General features: G+C 36.6%; 2 protein-coding genes and 1 long non-coding RNA gene across 5 annotated transcripts in view; 2 read left to right on the top strand and 1 right to left on the bottom strand.

Moving 5' to 3' along the window:
• LOC127838989 (protein SCAI-like) overlaps nt 1–16,837 on the top strand; it is a 34,345-nt gene extending 17,508 nt beyond the window's left edge. For both annotated transcript variants that reach the window (XM_052367134.1, XM_052367133.1), the window contains exons 7-14: nt 640–762; nt 4,362–4,542; nt 8,696–8,795; nt 10,357–10,438; nt 11,118–11,190; nt 12,301–12,474; nt 13,956–14,056; nt 14,479–16,837. In XM_052367134.1, coding sequence (XP_052223094.1) covers nt 640–762; nt 4,362–4,542; nt 8,696–8,795; nt 10,357–10,438; nt 11,118–11,190; nt 12,301–12,474; nt 13,956–14,056; nt 14,479–14,637 — 993 coding nt within the window. In that variant the 3' untranslated portion in view covers nt 14,638–16,837. The remainder of the gene's footprint in view (nt 1–639; nt 763–4,361; nt 4,543–8,695; nt 8,796–10,356; nt 10,439–11,117; nt 11,191–12,300; nt 12,475–13,955; nt 14,057–14,478) is intronic.
• Nucleotides 16,838–16,911: 74 nt separating this feature from the next.
• On the top strand, nt 16,912–19,683 carry LOC127839227 (uncharacterized). Its single transcript, XR_008030232.1, has 2 exons — nt 16,912–19,014; nt 19,160–19,683. It is a non-coding gene; the product is annotated as an uncharacterized LOC127839227 (long non-coding RNA).
• Nucleotides 19,684–22,249: 2,566 nt separating this feature from the next.
• LOC127837292 (coiled-coil domain-containing protein 18-like) overlaps nt 22,250–25,193 on the bottom strand; it is a 90,316-nt gene continuing 87,372 nt past the window's right edge. For both annotated transcript variants that reach the window (XM_052364205.1, XM_052364206.1), the window contains one exon: nt 22,250–24,672. In XM_052364205.1, the coding sequence (XP_052220165.1) occupies nt 24,549–24,672 (124 nt within the window). In that variant the 3' untranslated portion in view covers nt 22,250–24,548. The remainder of the gene's footprint in view (nt 24,673–25,193) is intronic.

Below are 25,193 nucleotides of genomic sequence, written 5' to 3'. Positions count from 1 at the left end.
TATATCCCAGGTGAAGTTCAGTGAGTTGACACTGGACATGTTTTCTCTTTCCCAGGTGAAGTTCAGTGAGTTAACACTGGACATGTTCTCTATTTCCCAGGTGAAGTTCAGTGAGTTGACACTGGACATGTTCTCTATATCCCAGGTGAAGTTCAGTGAGTTAACACTGGACATGTTCTCTATTTCCCAGGTGAAGTTAAGTGAGTTGACACTGGACATGTTCTCTCTTTCCAAGGTGAAGTTCAGTGAGTTGACACTGGACATGTTCTCTATATCCCAGGTGGAATTCAGTGAGTTAACACTGGACAAGTTCTCTATATCCCAGGTGAAGTTCAGGGGTTTGACACTGGTCATGTTCTCTATTTTCCAGGTGAAGTTCAGTGAGTTGATACTGCACATGTTATCTATTTCCCAGGTAAAGTTCAGTAAATTGACACTGGACATGTTTTCCATTTCCCAGGTGAAGTTCAGTGAGTTGACACTGGACATATTCTCTATTTTGCAGGTGAAGTTCAGTGAGTTGACACTGGACATGTTATCTATTTCCCAGGTGAAGTTCAGTGAGTTGACACTGGACATGTTCTCTATATCCCAGGTGAAGTTCAGTGAGTTAACACTGGGCATGTTCTCTATTCCCAGGTGAAGTTCAGTGAGTTGACACTGGACATGTTCCGCATGCTGCAGACACTGGAGAGAGAGCCTCAGGAGGATCTGACCAACCAGATCTACGACGCCTCCCCTGCACCGGGACGACAGCCATTTGTAAGTGCGGCTTACATTCCTATAAGCCCCGTTTAGGGAAAATGGGGCTTGATGTATGTGCGTAAAGTGTTGTCCCAGATTAGCCTGTGCAGTATGCACAGCAGGGTTCCCAGCCAACCTGGAAATCAGGGAAAACCTTGAAAAAGACTTTCACTTTTTCCAGTCATAGAAAAGTCAGGGAATTTGGGAAAAATTCCTGAAATCAGGGAAAAATCAGGGATTTTTTTTGGTCAGACTTTCCGGACTTGTGTCGAGAAGTCCATACAATTAAAACAGCAAATCAATTCCTCTGCATGGCTATGGTGGCTTCGTAGTATACATGTAGCTCAGTTGTCTGCAACTGCTATTTATTGAGGATGTCTAAAACAAGAAATAGGTCGAAATTATGATCCTGGAATTTTTATTTTCCATCAGGGAAAAAATCTGGGAAATTTGTTCATACAAAAAAGGTGGGAACCGTGGCACAACCTATTCAGGGACAATATGATTGTATGGTATTTTTGTTTAAAGTAAGATTCTTCTTAGCAAAAATCAAGTTAATGCGGAAAGTGTTGTCCCTGATTAGTATGGCGCACCAAAGGGTCAAAACTTTAACTTCTGCTGCAGCAGAAAAATCCTGCTCCCAGCATTTATTTTTAGCTCGTCTGTTTTCGGAGAAAAACCGAGGTATTGTTATAGCCAGCTCGACGTGTCCAAACCTTAACATTTTGTTAACCTTTTGAACATTGGCTCTCAAATCAAAGTGCTTCCACCTACAACTTTGAAACTTCATATGTAGGTGCACCTTGATGAGTTCTACACATAACACCCATTTTTGGGTCACTAGGTCAATGGTCAAGGTCACTGTGACCTCTAATATAAAACTTAAACATAGGCTCTAAATTCAAAGCACTTCCACCTACAACTTGCTCTTGTTAGATTATGGCATCAGCCAATCAGAATCAGATAACACATAGGCATAAATCATGTTACGTTGGAGCAATTGATCAACCAAATTTGCATGTTCCTACATGACTTATAGATTTTAAAGCTTAATTTTTATTTTGTGAACAACAACGAAAACAGGATGAAAATTTAATAATACTTGATTAAAACACAGATTATGAGTTTGTTGCAGCTTTTAGCTCATCTATTTTTTGAAAAAAAATTATGAGCTATTGTCATCACCTTGGCGTCGGCGTCCGGTTAAGTTTTGCATTTAGGTCCACTTTTCTCAGAAATTATCAATGCTATTGCATTCAAACTTGGTACACTTACTAACTATCATGAGGGGACTGGGCAGGCAAAGTTAGATAACTCTGGCGTGCATTTTGACAGAATTATGTGCCCTTTTTATACTTAGAAAATTGAAAAGTTTGGTTAAGTTTTGTGTTTAGGTCCATTTTATTCCTTAAGTATCAAAGCTATTGCTTTCATTATTGGAACACTTACTAACTTTCATAAGGGGACTGTGCAGGCAAAGTTATGTAACTCTGACTGGCATTTTGACAGAATTATGTGCCCTTTTTATACTTCGAAAATTGAAAATTTGGTTAAGTTTTGTGTTTAGGTCCACTTTATTCCTACAGTATCAAAGCTATTGCTTTCATACTTGCAACACTTATTAACTATCATAAGGGGACTATGCAGGCAAAATTATGTAACTCTGATTGGCATTTGGACGAAATTATGGGCCCTTAATACTTAGAAAATTGAAAATTTGGTTAAGTTTTGTGTTTTGGTCCACTTTACCCCTAAAGTATCATAGATATTGCTTTCATACTAGGAACACTCGCAAACTGTCATAAAGGGACAGTAAAAGGACAAGTTGCATAACTCTGGTTGTCATTTTTACGGAATTATGGCCCCTTTTTGACTTAGTAACTTTGAATATATGCTTAAATTTTGTGTTTCGATCCACTTTACTTCTAAAGTATCAAGGCTATTGCTTTCAAACTTCAAATACTTCATGCTATCATGAGGTTACTGTACCTGGCAAGTTGAATTTTACCTTGACCTTTGAATGACCTTGACTCTGAAGGTCAAATTATTAAATTTTGCTAAAATTGCCATAACTTCTTTATTTATGATTAGATTTGATTGATACTTTGACAAAAGTACTCTTACCTGACATACTACAATAGACTCCACCCAAACCATCCCCAGTGCAGTGCCCTCCCCCCCCCCTCCCCGAATCCCCCCCCCCCTTATTTTTTTTTTTTTTTTTTTAAGATTATCTCACAAATGACCACCACACCCTCACACTATACCCCCCCCCCCCCACCCCACCCCCCCAAATTATTTTTTTTGAAACGGTTAAAAAACACAAATATTTATTTTTATTATTTTATTTTTGAAATACTGTCCAACCATCGCACCCAAGAATCCCCTCCCCCCACCCCACCCCCTAATTTTTTTTTTTTTAAGAGCATCTCACAAATGACCACCACTCCCTCACACTATACCCCCCCACCCCCCAATTTTTTTTTTTTCGGCATTTTTGGAAGATAATGTTATAAATGTCCACCCCCCCACACTATACACCCCTCTTCACTCCACCCCTCCCTCCTTTGTGATTGAAATTGAGAGTCCCTTCACCTTTAAAAAGAAAATAGATGAGCGGTCTGCACCCGCAAGGCGGTGCTCTTGTTCTAAAGTTACTGTCAGGTCTATTTCGTTTCCGTAGAGGTACCTTATGTCGTCCGTTTGTAAGCTCAAATTTGATAGGCTGACAGGTTCAAGGGCTTATTCTAAGAATAAATGTTGGTTGAGCAGGATTTTCCTGCTGCAGCAGAAGAAAATGCTGCTCGGGCATGAATTTTGCTGGTCGAGCAGCATTTTTTTCTGCTGCAGCAGAAGTATAAGTTTTGACCCCTTTGGTGCGCCATAGATTTGCCTTGTGCGAACTGCTGACTCATTACGATTTTGTCAAGAGCAATGGGAATCTTTTAAAGAGCAGAAGTAATATATTTTTAACCAGGTTTTCCGAAGGAAAAAACTGGTTATTAGATTGGCGAATGCTGGCGGGCTGGCGGGCGGGCGGAACAAGCTTGTCCGGGCCATAACTATGTCGTTCATTGTCAGATTTTAAAATCATTTGGCACATTTGTTCACCATCATTGGACGGTGTGTTGCGCGAAATAATTACGTCGATATCTCCAAGGTCAAGGTCACACTTTGAGTTCAAAGGTCAAAAATGGCCATTAATGAGCTTGTCCTGGCCATAACTATGTCATTCATTGTGAGATTTTAAAATCATTTGGCACATTTGTTCACCATCATGGGACGGTGTGTCGCACGAAAGAATCATGTCAATATTTCCAATGTCAAGGTCGCCACGACTAAAAATTGATTTTTTTTTAAAACAAACTTACAAAGGGGGTTAATTTTGTTTGTTCATTTCAAAAGTTCATTTTGACTTCTCTCCCTTTATCAGATTTTTTTTTCACAATGAAAACCTGGTTTTGTGACAATTTTGTCCCTTGTTTTAATTGTATTGTGCTTATCAAATGCCAAAACAATGTATTGTCTCATAGGTTTGTTTGAATATTGCCTATAAACATACCTAATTTCCATCCTTTGCCAACAAAGTAATTACATAACTTTTGTTCTTCCTGTAGGAGAATGGTGACCGTCCCAACAAGCGAGAGAACCCGCACAAGTACCTTCTGTACAAGCCCACGTACAGCCAGCTGAATACGTTCCTGGCATCCGGCTTCAAGGAGCTCCCGCCTACCGGCGCCCTGCTGCTCTACATCTCGGCCGACGGTTGCCATGGAAACGCAAAACTTACTGATGATGGTATGCACCTTCGTTATTATCTACTGCAGTAAATGGAGGGATATTGCTTTGGCCTTGTTCGTCCATCATTGGATCGGTTGGAAACACTTTTGTGTCCGAAGCAATATCTCCAAGCTGCTTTGGCCTATTTCATTAGAACTACGAATGAATGTATATATGAATAAGAAGTTTTTGCATGTCAAATGCTGTTGCCTTTTTACATAGTAAATGTCTTAATAATTAGTGTTGTTTCTTTGCTTAGAATCACTCATGGGGATGGTCACTTATCTTGCTCGATTATAAGTCAGCAGTTAAGTAACATGTATATCAGTCTTCTAAAGCTAGATGGTTTTCTCAATTACTGGATATATTTCTGGTCATTCAGCAAAAGAGGTGACAAGCACAGGGGTCTAACTTGGATTTAAAAACAGATAGTCCTTTTACTCCTTACTTGGTAAAAGTCAAAAGCAGTGTTCTCAATGAAAATTTAAGAAGCCAGTTATATTTTCATAGTAGTCAGCAACTAAGAATTAAAACGGATGTTTTTTGCGTTGTTTTGAATTTATATTTTGGGGAAAGGTAGCTGGCAAAATGATTGTTAGTAACTAGTGAAATTTGCAAGCTGCTGATGCTTCCAGCAGACACTGGTCCAAAGGGAAAAAGTAGGAGTTCCAAAAGTAGTCCCGTTGAATATAGCATGTGTCTCAATAAAACATGGATGACGAGGTTTGAGCTCCAAATCCTCATTATAAATGGACCTCATAGTTCAATGCTAATATATGGCCATGTTGAGTTGTCATTGTGTCATTTGCCAAAACATGCATATAAACTCTACAGTATTGATGACTGGATACATACCACTTATCTAGTATATTTAGACCCAATAATCCCATATAATAGTTTCTATTTTTTTTTAATCTGGCCTATATTGACAAATAATGTGTTAAAGGAATTCATAATCACAACAGTACGCAATTTTTCCAAAATAGAGTGTACAGAGAATAATTGGATGGGGGTTTACCAATTGAACAAGTGCAAAGCAGGTACATGTAAAGCGATTTGCCTGTTTGAATTTAACAACAACCAATGGATGAGTAAATAAAGAGTGTACAGATAATAATGGATTGGGGGTTTACCAATTAAACATGTGCAAAGCAGGTTATGGGATTTACCTGCATCAAACATTATTTGAATTTAACAATTACAACAAATGGACGAGTGAATTTACCGGTAGTGTACAGAGAATAATGGGTTGGGGGTTTACCAATTGAACATGAGCAAAGCAGCTAATGTGATTTGCCTGCATCAGACACTGTTTAATTTAACAACAACAACAACCAATGGACGAGTGAATTTAAATGTTTTATTGTGTCATTCCCAGTCATGCAAAAAAGGTCTGTCCTGGGGACTCTGGATTGGTTTTCGTTGAGCATCATGTTTCATATATGGCTAAAGCAAAACCTTGTTAACACCCTTGAAGACACATTTATTCTTCAATTTTCATGAAAAAGGTCAAAACATTTGTCCCAATGATATCTTCAACAAGTTCGAACATGTTTTCTGTTGGTTGAAAACCATGGCCACCAAGGAGCATGGTAGTTTTCCTTTTATGGCTTTAGTAAAACCTTGTTAACAGAATTCCAATTGTTGCCCAATCATCATGAAATTTAGTCCGAAGATTTGTTCTAATAATCTCTTGGATGAGTTTGAAAATGGTCCCTTCTGTTAAAAAACATGGCTGCCAGCAGGTTTTTTTTGCCCGATTTTATAGCCGAAATTCGGCTATATTCCCAATCGCAAAAAATCTACTTTTTATGCCCCCTTTTGAAGAAGAGGGGGTATATTGTTTTGCACATGTTGGTCGGTTCGTCCACCAGATGGTTTCCAGATGAAACTTCAAAGGTACATTGATCATGACTGGCAGATGACCCCTATTGATTTTCAGGTCACTAGGTGAAAGGTCAAGGTCACATTGACTCGAAATAGTAAAATGGTTTCTGGATGATAACTCAAGAATGCTTACGCCTAGGATCATGAAACTTCATAGGTACATTGATCATGACTGGCAAATGACCCCTATTGATTTTCAGGTCTCTAGGTCAAAGGTCAAAGTCACAGTGACAAAAAACATATTCACACAATGGCTGCCACTACAACTGACAGCCTATATGGGGGGAATGCATGTTTTACAAACAGCCCTTGTTTCCCAAAATTTGCTAAAAAATTCCCAATTGGGAAAAAAAACCTAATGACATCGGCTTTTTGGATTTTGAACACAGCGTAGTCCAATCCAGTCTCATACAGTTTTTAGACTATACCGCGATTTTGATAACGTTGACATTATTCATGTGCCCGATATTCTCTGTGTTGTTCAGGCGCTTATTATAGTTGTGATGAAATTTAAGTGATTTGAGATTCGGCTGAATGAAAAACAGATATGTCACACAATTCGAAATATTACTTGAAAAAGATTTCTTAGCAAAAATGTGGCCAAACAAAAACTGTTGATTTCTTTTAAGCAAGCATCATTAAATAAACAAACATTGTCAACAAGTACAAGTCCTCCCATTGAAACTCCTTCCATTGTCAATGATAGTGATTTAATAATAAGTGACTCTTTTGCATCGTCATTGTTGATTTCCGAAAGCAAAGTGCTGACTGATATTCAACATGTTGAAACTAGGGAAATAAGTTTGTGACTGAAGACTTTGTGTGAGTTTATTATGTGGAAAACTGTAGATCATGATGGTGTTTGTGGAGTTTGTGATAAAAGGTGTTGAACTCTTTCATGTAGTTTAAAAAAAAAATCCCAATTTATTTTCCCAATTTCTTGAAAATGCCGATAAAATTCCCAATTTCAAAGCCATGGGCTATCTTCCCGAAATGCTGAGAAAAAACCCTGGCCAGGGGGCGAGCTGATTTTCCTTTTATTACTGTATTCAAACCATAATTTACACTCTAGAAGGCACAGTTTAAGTCAAATCTTCATGAAACTTGGTCCGAACATATGTTCTTATGATATCTGGGCTGATTTCTAAAATTGTTCCAGTCGGTTGAAAACCATGGCCACCTGGGGGAGGGGCAGATTTCCTTATATGGCTTTAGTAGAACCTTGATGACACTCTATAGAAGACACATTTATTGTCCAATATTTATTAAACTTGGTCAGAAGATAAATTTTAATCTATTGATAGCTTGGCTGAGTTCAAAATTGGTTATGGTTCGTCGAAAAACATGGCCACCAGGGGACAGGAAATTTGTATGAACCCAAAGGAGGGCATATAGTGATCGCACTGTCCGTCCATCTGTCAGTCACACTTTGCATTTAGGTTTGGAAAAACGCTCATAACTTCTATGTCCCTTCAGATGTAACATTCATATTTAGTATGCATGTGTATATGGACAAGGCCTTTCCATACGCACACAAATTTTGACCCCTTTGACCTTGATCTTGAACTTAGGGTCCATGTTGAGGTTTCGAAAAATGCATTTAGGTTTCGAAAAATGGTTATAACTTCTTTCAAATCGTTTATCTGTGGCATTATGTCATCCTATGGAGACAGCTCTTGTTCCTTATATGGCTAAAGTGAAACCTTGTCAACACTCTTGAAGTCACGTTTTTAGTGCAATCTAAATGAAACTTAGTCAGAACACTTATTCTCATGATTTCTGGGTCGAGTTCCAAAATTCTTCTGGTTGGTTGAAAAACATGGCTGCGGGGAAGTTTTCCTTGTATGGATATATAGTGAAAACTTGTTGCAATATATTAGCAACCTTTATTGGCCAATCTTCATGAAACTTTGTCAGAACATAAGTCCTAACCAAATATCGGCTGAGATTGAAACTGTGTCATTTGAGCTCATTAATAAGGTAACTAAGTCAAATTAAAAGAACAACATATTTGTACTTTAGAAGTCACGTTTTTGGTCAAATCTTCATGAACATCTGTCATTTATTCTAATAATATCTCGGTCGAGTTCAAAAATAAAAATGGACGAAAAAATAATTATTTATGTATTTATATTTATATTTTCATTTATTATTTTGAACTCCACATTGTCAGAATAGTTTTAGTCCATAGGGTCTCAGATGAGTCCTCAGGGCCCATGGCCCTCTTGTTTCCGACATTTTTTCTGGCATTTTTTTAGGATCTGTAACATTCTGTGTATTTCAGCTGCATACGACCTCGGTGGGGTGGTGACAAACAGTCGCAAGGAGGGGGAGACCACCAACAACAAACCAAAGAGACCCGGTACCCTCAAGGAGATGCATTGGTAAGTGTTGGGTGGGGCTTGGCATGGCTCCCTATTAACTTTATATGAGCCTAGCTCTAGGAAAACAGGGCTTAATGCACATATGTAAAGTGTTGTCCGAGATTAGCCTAGTTAAAGGGCAAGTGTCGTTCCTGATAAGCATGCACTGACAGACTATATATATATATATGCAATAAGCCTTTTTTATTATCCCCATATATATATGGGGAGCATATAGTTGCCAGTTTGTCCTTCCGTACTTCCGTACTTCCTTCCGTCACATTTTTGTTACAGTTTCTCATAGCGCCTTCAATATTTTATTGATCCCTTACATATTTGGCATTTAGGTACCTTGCATGGACCTCTACCTTTTGATGAGGTTTGACGTCACTGGGGTCAAGGTCAAGGTCACCGAGGCTAATAATAGATTTTCTGTCACATTTTTGTTACAGTTTCTCATAGCGCCTTCAATATTTTACTGATCCCTTATATATTTGGCATTTAGGTACCTTGCATGGACCTCCACCTTTTGATGAGGTTTGAGGTCACTGGGGTCAAGGCCATGAGCCTAATAATAGATTTTCTGTCACACTTTTGTTACAGTTTCTCATAGCGCCTTCAATATTTTACCGATCTCTTACATATTTGGCATGTAAGTACCTTGCATGGACCTCTACCTTTTGATAAGGTTTGAGGTCCATTGGGTCAAGGTCACCGAGGCTAATAATAGATTTTCTCAAGGTCACACTTTCTTTTCCACACAACCCATATATTGACAAAGCATCATTGGGAAGCATCCATCAGTTTTACTGATATCCTTGTTTTCCCAGAGCAAGGCTCAAAGTCCTGTTTGACAAGTGCCTTGTATTTATTTTCCAGATTTATTTGGACAGTATGACTACAGTTAATGTTATGCCCTGAAGGTGGGTGGTGGTGGGGAAAGATTAAGGTGGAAATAAAAAGGGTGCATAACCCGACCTCTAGTGAATTACTAGTCGGTTCCTTTTCTTACCTCCTCTTGGAAGTTGAACAACGGGATGGTGAAAAGTGGCACATTCTTACTTCCTACAGTAAAGTGGTACGCTGAAAATATAATTTTTTGACAAAATTGTTGGGGAAATATCAGGGTGATGAACCTCATGGTTTCCCTTGCTGCCCCTCCGAGAAGTGTAATAGTGGGTTGTCAAAAAAGTCACTGGTTGTAGTTGTTGAGTGATGGGCTGAGGCTGATATAAGGCAAGATTTGGGGTAAAGAATCTGTGTGTCAAACCTGGCCTCTGAAGAGTTCCCATTTCTTCATCTCTGGAATGTGGAGAAGTGGATTTTTGAACATCTGCTTTCTGGGGCTTATGTTCTCACAGATAACTTATTGTTTCAGCTTGTCCTTTGCTTTTTTTGCTGCTATTTGATAGGTTTTAATAAAGAGCAAATTATAGCCAAAAAGAATTTACATTAGCCAAATTGGTCATTTGTTGCCATTGGCTAATTTGGCAAATTGTGGAGTAAGCCCTAAACAATCATTGATACACATGCCTCCCTGCCTGTTTTATCATTGATACAGATGCCTACCTGCCTGTTTCAGCCTCCATCCGGGTGACCTCTACCCCTACACCAGGAAACCTCTCTTCCTCATTGTGGACAGTGACAACAGCTCAGCCTTCCAGGTAGAGAACAATATTATATTATATGAGCCGCATTCTGGGAAAACTGGGCTTAATGCATGTGCGAAAAGTGTTGTCCTAGATAAGCCTTCGTAGTCCGCACAGGCTAATCAGGGAGGACACTTTCTGATTTTCTCTTCTTAAGGAATATCCAGTTAAGGCAGAAAGTGTCATCCCTGATAAGCCTATGGAGTCTGCACAGGTTTATCTGTGATGACACTTTATGCACATGCATTAATCACTGTATTTCATGAGCATGTTTTATTAATATTGTATTGTACACATTCCTGTGGTTCTGCTTATAAAAATTTGTTCATGCCCCCAACATTTGCACTGGTAAATTTTTAATTTGACTTGCTCATTTTCTTGGTTTTGTGTAGGGGTGTCTGGTTACATTTCCTTGAACTCAAGCAATATATAAGAATTTGGTTTGTACGGTGATACAGCTTATTTATTTAAATTCCTATTAGCTACTTGAGATTGATAGAAGCTGATGTAAATGGTGTAAAAATGACATTGAAAGTAAGCGCTCATTTCTACTGTTTCACTGTTGCAGTGTTTTGGTGACTCGTAAATCAATGCATTAAATGATAATTATCATTAACACTGACAGAATTACAATGTTCAAAATAAAGTAATGATTTCATTTAATGAAATATCAATAATTACTATATTATTTCAGAACTTCCCGAACCTTTTTGGTCAGCCTGTGGTGTGCCTGCTATCACCTGAACAGGTCCCCACCACCATGCAAGGTAGTGTGTAGCCTTAGACATGCCCTTACATTAAACCTTCTCCCCACAACCATGCAAGGTAGTATGTAGCCTTAGACATGCCCTTCCAGTAAACCCCTTCTCCACCACCATGCAAGGTAGTATGAAGCCTCAGACTTGCCCTTCCATTAAACCCCCTTTCTACCACCATGCAAGGTAGTATGTGGCCTTAGACATTCCCTTCCATTTAACCCCCTTTCCACCACCATGCAAGATAGTGTGTAGCCTTATACATGCCCTTCCATTAAACCCCCTTTCAAGCACCATGCAAGGTAATTTGTAGCCTCAGACATGCCCTTCCATTAAAACCCTTTTCCACCACCATGCAAGGTAATGTATAGCCTTAGCCCTAGCGTTACATAAATCCTTTACATGTACCACTCAGATGTGCATTTTGACGTGTTTTTAGTATCTTAAAAATCACATCAAATTTCAGACACTTACTAGGTTGAATTTTAAAAGGCTTCAATTCCAACCCTAATGTACTGATGAGAATTAACCAGGGTAAAACCTGAACAGAATGCAAGTAACTTGCAGCCTGTTCTGGTTGTATGCTGGTTGCATGTAGCCATTTAAAGTGTTGAGGAGGAAGGGTGAAAGCCCCTGTCCTCCTGAAATGTTTCACAGCATGTTAAAATGGAAAATGGCATTTATTTCACTTAAAGCAGACTGGTTAGTCAGAAATACTTGAATTATTTTATGTTCCAAAACACTTGCAGGGAATGTTATATCTATTGAAATAAAACACTTGCTACAAACACAGTGTACTTACTCAATTTAATCTAGAGGCGTCAGAAGCTGTTGCATGTATGGAAACGACACTATTTATAATTATCAAATCATGGTTTTTTGCCGGGCAATATTGTCTTATACTAAATTTGTAAGCCAACATGTACATCAGTACAAGAATGTGTTTCAGACACGAGTCCAAAGTGTAAAATTGGTATGAAAATGTTTGTCAAACATGTGTTCAAAGGGTTAACTCTGTATGAAAATGTGTTTAAAACATGCGTCAAAAGGGTAACATTGATGCAAAAATGTGTTTCAGACATTTGTCAAAAGGGAAAAAATTGATACAAAAATGTGTTTCAGACATGCGTCAAAAGGGTAACCTGTTCACGCTGTTCCTCCACTGCCCCTTGATGGCGTTCTGTCATGTGTGTAACATCATTGATATCCCCATCACGCTGTGGGACAAGTGTCAGAGTCAAGTGGACAAGTTCATGGCAGAGGCCAGCAAGCTGTTTGTCAGGTCTAGATCTATAGGTAGGCGGTTAGATCCAGACCCTTTTTTCGTACAATATTGTGGGTAATTGAAATTAAAAATAGGTATGAGTTGTTGAAATGAATTTGGTAAAAACTTTGAATTGCAAAATGCAGATGTTAATGTTTATATTCATGAATTATTTTATATAGTACTTTTTTGTTCTTCATACACATTAGAATTAAGTTTTTCTTTTGAGGTATTTTAATGATCTTGAATATGGTTTAATTATGGAGTGTTAAAGATGTGATGGATATGTCATCTGTCTTGCTAGAGGGATTTCCTGGGTTTAATTTCCACATTGGGTTCTCCATTATCAGTATTTGATTACACTCTTCAACTGGTTTTGCAATCCCACATAGTAGGAGGTATTTATTATTGATCTTGTCCGTCTATCTGTATGTCCGTCCGTCAGTATGTCCCCAAGCTTCTGTTTTGAACTCCTCTTTAACTACTGGACAGACCTTACTCAAACTATCACAGTTGAATCACCTCCCTGTGTATATGATGTATATGATGGCAAAGATTGGACTTTGGACTGCTCCCAGATTTTTGCTGAATTATGGCCCTTTGTTTTTTTTCCATTGTAGAATTAATAGTATATTTGTTTTTGTCCAAACATGTGTGATGGGTTTGTGACACATTTCTTGCTTTCTTTGCTGGGCTTGGCTTTGGTTTAGACTTAATGTTTGAATATTAAGTAACAGAACTCAAATACTTTAGAACCAATATTATTTGTAAAGCCCCTTAACCACACACAAATCCAGGAAATTTCATGTGAATTAAATTGAATGAATCTACACTACATAAATAATATTAATTCAAGAATTGAGACACGCTCTGGGAAAATAAGGCTCAACGCATGTGCATAAAGTGTCATCCTATATTAGCCTGTGCAGTCTTCACAGACTAATCCGCGACAACACTTTCCACTTGTATATTTTTTTATGCCCCCGGTAGGGTGGCATATAGCAGTAAGTGTGTATGTCAGTCTGTCCGTCCGTCCGGAAAAAAAACTTTAACGTTGGCCATAACATTTGCATTATTGAAGATAGAAACTTGATATTTGGCATGCATGTGTATCTCATGAAGCTGCACATTTTGAGTGGTGGAAGTTCAAGGTCAAGGTCATCCTTCAAGGTCAAAGGTCAAGAAAAAAATAAAATTCAAAACAGGGTTCTCATGAAGCTGCATATTTTGAGTGGTGGAAGTTCAAGGTCAAGGTCATCCTTCAAGGTCAAAGGTAACAAAAAATAAAAAATTTCAAAGCGGCGCAATAGGGGGCATTGTGTTTCTGACGAACACATCTCTTGTTTTGTTTAAAGGAAGTCTATTCTTATAGAGATACTCTCAGTTCAGGGGGAAAGTGTCGTCCCTATTTGCCTGTGCAGATTGCAAAGGCTAATGTTAGATAACTCTAGCCACATGCATTAAGTCCCATTTTCTCTGAGCAAGGCTGAATTGCCCATGTATCTGATTACAGACCATGCCTATATGCAGCTTATCGGGGACGACTTTCTTCGTCTGCTCATGCTCAGATTTGTCTTCTGCTACATTGTCCTCATTCTGCACAGAGGCTTCAAGGTCAGTAGAAAACTTTGTAGCGTGCCAACTTTGTCGTCATGTCTGTGGAGTGAAATTTGAGATATTATAGTTAATTGTTGGTTTAATCTGTTAATTTTTTGGTGGGGAAATGCTTTGATTTTTTTTTCAAAATGTGTCTATAATATATTCAGTTATTATTCAACATAATTTTCTAGCAGGCTGTTCTGGTTTTATGCTGTTTGCACATAGCCATTTTCACTTTGCTTTAAAGTGGGAAAGGGTAAATATTAAATAAGTCGATTAACAACTCTTTTTTGTTCAGTGTGGTAATTTGAAAAATCAAACCAACACCCAGATGGTTTAATAACAAAGCATTCCTAATCAAACTAGTTGATCATTGACTGATAAACAACAATAAACAGATCATTATTTCTTACATTAACCAAATTTTAATGTTTTAGGGTCCTAGCTTCTATCCGATGTCACACCCCACTCTCCCAACCGAAGAAATCCTTGAGCACTCGACCTTGTGTAAAATTGTGCTCGATCTATCGGTGGTTCTTGACTGTCGACCTCTGTTTGCTGAACCTGGTGATGCTGACATGAGCGTCATGACGTGAACAGAATAGGAATCTCGTGGAAACGTTGTTTCTATCACGAAGTAGTTGAACCTCGCTCTGTGAAAGGGGATTAATGCATGTGCGTAAAGTGTCGTTCCAGAATAGCGTGCAGTCAGCTCAGAAAAATCAGGGACGAATTTTTCTGCTTTTATTGTATTGTTTTGTTCGAAGGAAGACTCTTCTTGACAAAAATCCAGTAAAGGCAGAAAGTGTCATCCCTGATTAGCCTATGCGGATTGCAGTGTCATCCCTGATTAGCCTATGCGGATTGCACAGGCTTATATGGGATGACATTGTATGCACATTCATTAAAAACCGTTTTCACAGAGCATGGCTCAGGTAAATAATTTTATAAGAAACTTTTTATTTATTTTTTAGTTGATTGAAAAAATTGTTTTACCTTTATATGTTTAGTTTTTGGACATTATGTTTAAGAACGTTTAAAAAGTATTAAATTGCAGTGTGTAACTATTACTGAATGGTGAGTTGTTATGGTTTATGATGCAGTATTTGTAATTTGACAATGTGACCATATGTGCCCATAAGAATAGTATGGGGTGAACTGGTAGTAAATATGGAATATGGAGAGAACAGAACAAAATTGTGGTGTTGTTATATGCTGAATTCATTTTTACTTCTAGTCAATAAATTAATTATACGAAGAGATTTTACAACCATGTGTACATGCAAATTGATTGAGCTGGAGTAAAAACTAGTGAATGGATTTATTTATACAGATAGCATTTACGTACTTATTGACTTGCTGTGCGCTTTCATTAAGAATTTATGTAATATAACAGGGATATTACAGGTATAAGTGTATGTGGACATTATAATTGTTGATACGGACCAAACATCATTGTATCATCATGTTTACTGTACATTGTTAAATTAGTTTTATCATCCATCATCTGGTCTTTGGAGAAAAAAGCCCTTGAAGAATTTGTATTGGTTTTATTCATTAAACAGCCTCACAGCTTGTTATGGTCCTTAATCAATTGTGTATACTCATAAATGTATGATACTCTATGTTTCCATTTGCACAATGTTATATATATATATGCTGCATCATGCGAAAATGGGTCTTATGCCATGTGCGACTTGTCTCCAGACCAGCCTGCACAATCCTGCATTCTGGTCAGGAGCTCTGCTGTACATAAAGTCAAGCAAGGTTTCGTGGTCCCATTAACAGACAGGGTAACCCCTTGCCAGACTATGCAAATGCCCAGCCTGGTCTGGAGCAATTCTGGCCACATATGGCATAAGACCCATTATCGAATGACACAGCTCATGTGTAGTAGATATATTTATTACAGACACCGATAATACTGGTAATGCTAGGCACCTGAATGATAGTTATTTATGCTATGAAAGCCTGTTTGTGCATCATGTATAGAGTTAAAATCAAATACTGTCTTTCAGTGTCATAGTTCATGTACATTGGTTATATGCATGTGTGTGCCCATTTACCTTTATTCATAAACACAGCTTTTCCAACAAACATGTTTTTTTTAATCTGCTTTTTTTCTGCCACCTTATATCAAAGCCCTTATATAACACACCCTTATTGCCAATTTACCACAATTGTTTATAAGTATAGTTGCAGCTTTTTTTAAACATAATCATGTTTAATAATTTTGTCATATGTGATTGTTTTTTCTTTGCAAGCATATGTTAAGTGCCATTTTCTGTAAAATACTGTTTTGTTCTGGAAATAGTGTTGCACTCTGGAAAGGCAATGTTGTGTAAGTTGCGTGAAATCCACTATCACACTGTGGCTATTATTCGTTCATACAATTTATTTCCCATGACCAATTTCTCTTCCAACCTTATTGCAAGATATTGTTAAAACACCACCCTACTTATAGATTTTCCACAGTTATTTTATGTATAATCTCAGAACATTTTAAGCATTACCAAAATATACGTTCAGTGTTTTGGTAGGTTGAGCTTTTGATCTGTTTTATCTTTACAAGTATTTTTTTCTGTACATTAGTCCCATTGTATACTGAATCATGATTTTGTAAAAGATGTTTTGGGTTCTAAAAAATTATTTGTTATTCCATATTTATTTGGAACTATATCAAACGCATTCCGTTTTTACCATAGTGATCGTTTTAATATCATTCCAATCATATTTAAAGAATTGTGATTTATAATTGATCACTTATTTACTTCAGACTATTCCATATGTGGCAGACCAAATAACTTTCAAACTGTACGCATACATTAAATTCCAGTATTTTTATTGTTTATTTTTGTTTGTTTTGTGCCACGTTAGTCTGTATTTTTGGCTAATATAACATAAATTTTTCAGTTTATTTGTACCAGTTTTAATCCAAATTTCATGATCATTTGTTTGGAAAAAAAATTGATGGAGTAAATGAATTCTTTTTTGAAAAGAACAATAAAATAAAGAATATGAAAATAAATGTTGACTCTTTGTTTAATTCTCAAAATAATGGGGTAATCACAAAACAACTTGTATTTATCTCAATGAAGTGTTACGAAACATCTTGTACTTATATCAATGAAGTGTTACAAAACAACTTGTATTTATCTCAATGAAGTGTTACAAAACATCTCGTATTTATCTCAATGAAGTGTTACAAAACAACTTGTATTTATCTCAATGAAGTGTTACAAAACATCTTGTATTTATGTCAATGAATTGCTTTACACTTATTCTTGATGTGCTATAATATTGTGTTCATGTTTAGTTGTTAGGTTTTGTTGTTCTCATTATGGGGCAAACACACGAAACCATTATAAATTATTCCATGTGTTTTGCGATTTTTTTCTTGTGGATTTTTTTTTACATTTTGAACACATTCCTGTTTTTTGCGTTCAATCATATGGAAAATATCAGAAAGAACATGTGGAAGTACTGTTCAGAGATTTTAATTGATCATTGTTATCTAGTGTCATACAAGACAATGAAATATTTCGCTACAGTGAAATAGAAAGATGTTGTTGAGCCTTCATGTGGGAATAAGTTTAATGTTTATGTTATGTTCTTGTCTGATTTATTTATGTAATTACCTTGCCATAGCAACTGTGTTTTTAATTTGTTATTATTTTACAAGATTCTGAGGTTTTGTGGAGCATTATGACATGTGCCATGAGTCAATTAAATGCATTTGTTGAAAAAATATATGATCAGATATTATATACACTATCTTGGTAGCTTAGCGGATTAAAATTTACATTGAAATGCGTGGTTTAGATACTAAGCAAGTGGGCATCAAATAAAAGTTGTGCATTTATTTGTTACTTTTTTGGTCAGTTTTCATATTTACCTTTCAAACTATTGCTCATTCAAATAATAATTGTAGAAATATTTGACTTGCATTCTGTGATAACTTGCCTTTATGCATGTGCGTAGTGTCGTCCCAGATTAGCCTGTGCAGTTCATACAGGCTAATTAGGGATGAACATTTTTGCTCTTAAATCAATTTTTGTTTAGCAGAGACTTGCTTCAAACAAAAAATTACACAAAAACCTAAAGTGTTGCCCTGATTAGCCTATGTGGACTGCACATGGTAATCTGGTACGACTTTACGCTCATGCATTAAGCCCAGTTTTGCCAGAGCACTGCCTATAAAGTTGACTAAGCTAGTAAGTAGAAGTGTTGTTCCCACAACAAAGTTTACACTAATATACAAATACATGTGTGCATTGAGTTCATTCAAGAATATGTACCTACAGTGTACATGTTAATCAAACCTTTGTTTTATCTAAATTAGTATTTGAAATAAGTGTTTCGAATAAATTTCAGTTTGAAAAAGTGAGTGTTGTAGTTATGGCATTATTTTGTTTCATTTATTTTCTGTGATATTATTGTCTGTGTTATATTTATTTACCTTTTTTGTATTTTCCCCTTTGTTACAGAAGGCTAATCAGTGTAGATAATTTTGAGGTTTTCAAGTTGTCCTATTTATAGAAGTAAAATCAGATCTTGCTAGCAGTGATACAAGACACATGTTGTTTGCATTTGCCTTTTTCTGTTTAATAATAAAATGGTAGCTGAATTGTCATGTATAAAAATCCATTTTTTTTTTGTCAGAAAACATTTGTCTCAATTTATGAGCAGTTTTAATCAAACTCATATTTGCTTAAAATTGATATAATTTTTCTTCTCATTAACTTCAAGGCAAAATTCCTTAAACCAATTTCTTGATTTATTATGCCCCCCTTCGAAGAAGAGAGGGTATATTGTTTTGCACATGTCGGTCAGTCGGTCGGTGGGTCGGTCCGTCCACCAGATGGTTTCCCGATGATAACTCAAGAACACTGATCATGAAACTTCATAGGTATATTGATCATGACTGGCAGATGACCCCTATTGATTTTCAGGTCACTAGGTCAAAGGTCAAGGTCACAGTGACTCGAAATAGTAAAATGGTTTCCGGATGTTAACTCAAGAATGCTTTGGCTTAGGATCATAAAACTTCATAGGTACATTGATCATGACTGGTAGAAGACCCCTATTGATTTTCAGGTCACAAGGTCGAAGGTCAAGGTCACAGTGACTCGAAATAGTAAAATGGTTTCCGGATGATAACTCAAGAATGCTTACGCCTAGGATCATGAAACTTCATTGGTACATTGATCATGACTGGTAGATGACCCCTATTAATTTTCAGGTCACTAGGTCAAAGGTCAAGGTCACAGTGACTCAAAACAGTAAAATGGTTTTCCTGATGATAACTCAAGAATAATTAGGCCTAGGATCATGAAACTTCATAGGTACATTGATCATTTTTGCAGATGACCCCTATCGATTTTTAGGTCGCTAGGTCAAAGGTCAAGGTCACAGTGACAAAAACGTATTCCCACTACAACTGACAGCCCATATGGGGGGGCATGCATGTTTTACAAACAGCCCTTGTTTTATTTAATTTGAAATCAATTGTTTTGAATCTAGCATAATTACCAATAACAAACATTTTATATTTGTTTATCTTCACCATGTAACTCAGTATTGTATCTCTTCAGTTTGAAGTGTTTTTACCATTTACTTGAATAATAAACACTTTGTAATTAGCTGTGTGTTTCTTATAATGTAATTGTTTTATGCCCCCGGATCGAGGTTATATTGTTTTCGGCCTGTCTGTCTGTCATTGAATGTGTCTGTCATTCTGTCCCAAAAACTTAAACCTTGGTCATAACTTTCGCAATATCATGGGGCAGCACATTTTGAGTGGTGAAAGGTCAAGGTCATCCTTCAAAATCAAATATATGGCTTCAAAGCGGCGTAGTACGGGGCATTGTGTTTCTGACAAACACATCTCTTGTTTAAGTGATGTCACTCTTCGTGGTACCGTACATTGTTCTCTTAATAACTATTTTTGGAAGGGTTTCAAGTTATTCTGGCCCAGGTGACCTGGTCCAAAGTCAAGAAATACGAAATTGAAAGAAATTAAATCTTTATATGAAAGAAATTAAATCTTTAAATGCTAGCGATTTTGTTTAAGCAGTCATGTATATACTGAACAAGTTCTAATTGGTCACTTGATAAAGTTAAAATAAATGATAAACCAAAAAAGTTGATTACACACTTGGAGAATTCAGACGAAACACTTTTCAAACTTGAATATCTCAGTTATGACTTACGAGTAAAGATTTTGATTTAAAATGGTGCTCGTGATCTTTTGACTACATTCTTTGCAAGCTAACAATGAAATGATTAATCCACGACGATCTGATGCTTTAGCATGTGAGGAAAGTAGGGTTTCATCTTTTTGCTTGTGGAAATGGTGAAACGCGATATAATTATAATTTTATTTCAATGTCATCATACAAGTTGGTTTCCTACACCAGAAAAAAAATCAATTAAAAATAAAATGGCTTGTATGAATATTCAGGAGCGCAACCACGCAGTGGTGTGTTGCGGGCCGGTCAGTCATATCACATTTCAACATTTCCACGTGTAAATAAATCATACCTACCCCACGTTGCTAAAGCGTAAGATCCTCACCCATTAATTATTTTATAGTGAGCTTACACAGAATGTAGTTAAATGATCATGAAAAGGTCAAGATCACCAGGACATGCAATATTAAATAATAAAAAAATATCTACGATGTGTTTAATAATCTCATTTTTAGCTCATCTATTTTTTGAAAAAAATTACGCGTTATTGTCATCACCTTGGCGTCGGCGTTGGCGTCCGGTTAAGTTTTGCGTTTAGGTCCACTTTTCTCAGAAAGTATCAATGCTATTGCATTCAAACTTGGTACACTTACTAACTATCATGAGGGGACTGGGCAGGCAAAGTAAGATAACTCTGGCGTGCATTTTGACAGAATTATGTGCCCTTTTTATACTTAGAAAATTGAAAATTTTGGTTAAGTTTTGCGTTTAGGTCCACTTTTCTCAGAAAGTATCAATGCTATTGCATTCAAACTTGGTACACTTACTTACTATCATGAGGGGACTGGGCAGGCAAAGTTAGATAACTCTGGCGTGCATTTTGACAGAATTATGTGCTCTTTTTATACTTAGAAAACTGAAAATTTTGTTTAAGTTTTGTGTTTAGGTCCATTTTATTCCTTAAGTATCAAAGCTATTGCTTTCATACTTGCAACACTTACTAATTATCATAAGGGGACTGTGCAGGCAAAGTAATGTAACTCTGACTGGCATTTTGACAGAATTATGTGCCCTTTTTATACTTTAACCCTAAAGTATCATACATATTGCTTTCATACTTGGAACACTCTCAAACTATCATAAGGGTACAGTAAAAGGACAAGTTGCATAACTCTGGTTGTCATTGTTACGGAATTATGGCCCTTTTTTGACTTAGTAACTTTGAATATATGGTTAAATTTTTAGTAACTTTGAATATATGGTTAAATTTTGTGTTTCGATCCACTTTACTTCTTAAGTATCAAGGCTATTGCTTTCAAACTTTAAATACTTTCATGCTATCATAAGGTTACCGTACCTGGCAAGTTGAATTTTACCTTGACCTTTGAATGACCTTGACTCTCAAGGTCAAATTATTAAATTTTGCTACAATTGCCATAACTTCTTTATTTATGATTAGATTTGATTGATACTTTGATAAAACTACTCTTACCTGACATACCACAATAGACTCCACCCAAACCATCCCCTGTGCCCCCCCCCCCGCCTAATTTATTTTTTTTTTTTTTTCAGATCATCTCACAAATGACCACCACACCCTCACACTATACCCCCCACCCCCCCCCCCCCCAACCCCACCCCCCCCCCCCCCCCCAATTTTTTTTTTTTAAGATCATCTCACAAATTACCCCCCCCCCCCCATTTTTTTATAAATGGTTATGTTTGAAATACCGTCCAACCATCGCACCCAAAAAATCCCCCCCCCCCCAATTTTTTTTTTTTCGCTTTTTTTGAAGATAATGTAATAAATGTCCACAACCCCACACTATACACCCCTCTTCACTCCACCCCTCCCTCCTTTGTGATTGAAAATGAGTGTCCCTTCACCTTTAAAAAGAAAATAGATGAGTGGTCTGCACCCGCAAGGCGGTGCTCTTGTTTTACTTTAAAATCACATGCATGGAAATGGAGCAATAACGTTGAGAGGCAGAGAACTTGGAATAAACAAATACATGTATGTGCCTCATTGAAGGTATGTTTATTTCATATTAAACTCTAAACAACTATACATACAAATTTTACAAAACATATAAATATATGCTGGATTTATGACAAACCAGAAAATTCATATATTCCATAAAATACCGTCCACCTGATTTTATGCATATAACTTGTTCACAGCCCAAAACATGTCAGTTTTAAGGGTTTCCACATCTTATCATGAGACAACTAGTGTAAAACTGAACATTTGTATAAAACAGTAACACAATCAATGTTCATACATTACAATTGAGATTTTACCTTTTGTTAATCTACAAAAAACGTACATTTATCACATACCATACGACCTGCATCATGCGAAAATTGGTCAGAGCTACTCTGTCCTTTATAAAGTAATGCAAGGTATTGTGATATTGTAAACAGACAGCATATCTCCAGACCAGAGTATGCAAATGCTCAGGCTAAGCACCTTATGGCATAAGACCCATTTTAGCAAGACATGCATCATATATTGTTTTCACAACAGTAGTCATAAATATTTTTATCTTTTATATTAGTAAAATAAAATGTTAAACATTGTCATTGTGACCAATTACGTGTGAGGCTTTATTATGGTGAATTAGATCATGGAAATCCATTTATTACATTGCCAAAGGCTTGCTTACTGAAAAATTCCTTAACATGTTCATTAAAACAGTATATGAAACAAAAACCTAAGATCCTAGTATGACAATATTACTTACTTACAGACTAGAAGTTTAAGCCGAGTTACATGCGTTATGAACAAATTTTCTGCTCAAGTGTAATTACATTAGCAGTCAAAGTATATAAATAGGGAACAACTAGTCAATGTCATATAACAATATTTAACAAATGATTCATGTATAAAATGCCCAGAAGAATACTTGAACAAAATAACAGAAATTGAGATTAGATATGTGTTAGAGATTTGTATATTACCGATCAATAAAACTTTGAACAAAAATCTATAATTGAGTCTAAAACATACATTTAAATACATTGTTCTGCATAGCATTTCTACATGAGATATGGTAGTTTCAGGCTTAACGCTCAAAATGTACACTCAGATCAAAATCACTAAATCTTAACAACAAATATGGAATGTATGTAGGCTACACCATACAGCTGCCATATATGATACAACAGAGCTATTATTAAGAGTTCCTTTATATGAATTTATTCAGAGATCATACAGTGTAAACTCTTCTTTTACAGATTTTTCCCCCATTTCAAATACCATTTGTATGATTCTGATTTGTTTCAAACCCTGAGGTAATGTTGATGAATTGCCCTTTCAACTTCTTACTTTAATTAAGTGTGTAGTTGTTCGAAGTAGAATGAAAGCAATGGACAGTGGGTTTGATTGAAATCAAACATTCAAAAGGGATAGATCTAAGTATGATTGTAATTAATAACATGTAGTTGCTCAAACATACTGTAAAACGAAAGAAATAATTACACAGTGTGCATGTTGTTTTTGGTAAACCATAAGAAAGTTACGTGAAACATGAAACAAATTAATACTTCTTGGGAGAATAAATAATATAATGAAAAAATGCTAAGTCCTAACTTTAGATGCATATTCATACACCTAACAATATAGGTTTATACAGCTATATGTCCATAGTTTAAATGCCTTAATAAAAGACACGTTTTTGATGTTTAATTTATCACAGACATTTATGGTTGTTAATTCCAACTCCATAGCCACATCCTTATGTAGATTTCCTCTCCTCTATACTATTACGGTCCCCCAACCCTATACAACCCTATAAAACAAATCAGAACTTACCCACATCTACACAATTAATTTCCCCAAACCATGTACCCCTAAAAAAATTACCCGCCGGAACCCAGCCATTTTTTCATATACACTGCACATGCAACTTATACCATCTAAATTGCCAAAGCCAGGATCAAATAATTTATTTCCCATGTATGCAAAATGCTTATCATCCATATTGAGGTTTAAATGTGACACTGTTGAAGCTGCTTTATATTGAGATGGTGATTGAAATAAGCACAAGACCTGTAATGGTAAATTTTGAACCTTTTTTGCCCACGTTCTCAGTTACATATGAAGCATGCATGCATCATCGTCTTGGTCTCCAGAAATAATATAAGAATTTGGTCTTGCTTTGTCAAACTGCTTATTTCTGTGTCTTATGTCAGACACAATAACTTCCGACTTAAACCTTGAAACATTCATTTATTAAATGCCTAACCCCCCTCCTCCCCATCACAAACAACAATAAATATTTTCTGAATACAATTGTCTATTTCTACGCTACATTTCAAGTGTCATCTGCTGTGCCACACTCTTCATTGTCATCGTCCAAGTCTAGATTCTGTAGCTGCCTGTCAATGTCCTTCTGTCTCTGCTCATTGGCCCGCAGTTTGTCCTGTAATGCCTTCATGCTGAAACATTAAATGAGTCCGCACAGGCTAATCAGGGACGACACTTTCCGCTTTTATGATATTTTCTGTTTAAAGAAAGTCTCTTCTTTGCAAAAATCTAGTTTAGGCAGAAAGTGTCGTCCCTGATTAGCCTTTGCGGACTGCACAAGCTAATCTGGGACAACATTTTATGCACATGAATTATGCCCAGTTTTCTCAGAACACGACACACATACATTAAACCCAGTTTTCCCAGAATGGGGCTCAAGTATGCAGGAATTGAAATACATGTAGACAATAATTATCATGTGTTAGTCAATGTTAGATTGGCAGAGGGGCTGCTGTTATCTATAACCGGTTTGATAATAAATTTCATAGGAGCCATTGTTTATTACTTGGAGGTTATAGAAGAAAATGTGTAAGTTAATGATTTTCCCAGATGGACGGACAGACAGACAGCATGGAATGGTGAATGGAGCATACCCCACCCTACTTTCTACTTTGTGTGTTTTTCTTTTTTTGGTGGCGGGGTGGGGGAGAAG

This window comes from Dreissena polymorpha, chromosome 7 (genome assembly GCF_020536995.1).
Source record: "Dreissena polymorpha isolate Duluth1 chromosome 7, UMN_Dpol_1.0, whole genome shotgun sequence".
In the NCBI taxonomy this organism is placed as follows: Eukaryota; Metazoa; Mollusca; class Bivalvia; order Myida; family Dreissenidae; genus Dreissena; species Dreissena polymorpha.
This window is presented reverse-complemented; position numbering and strand designations above follow the sequence as displayed.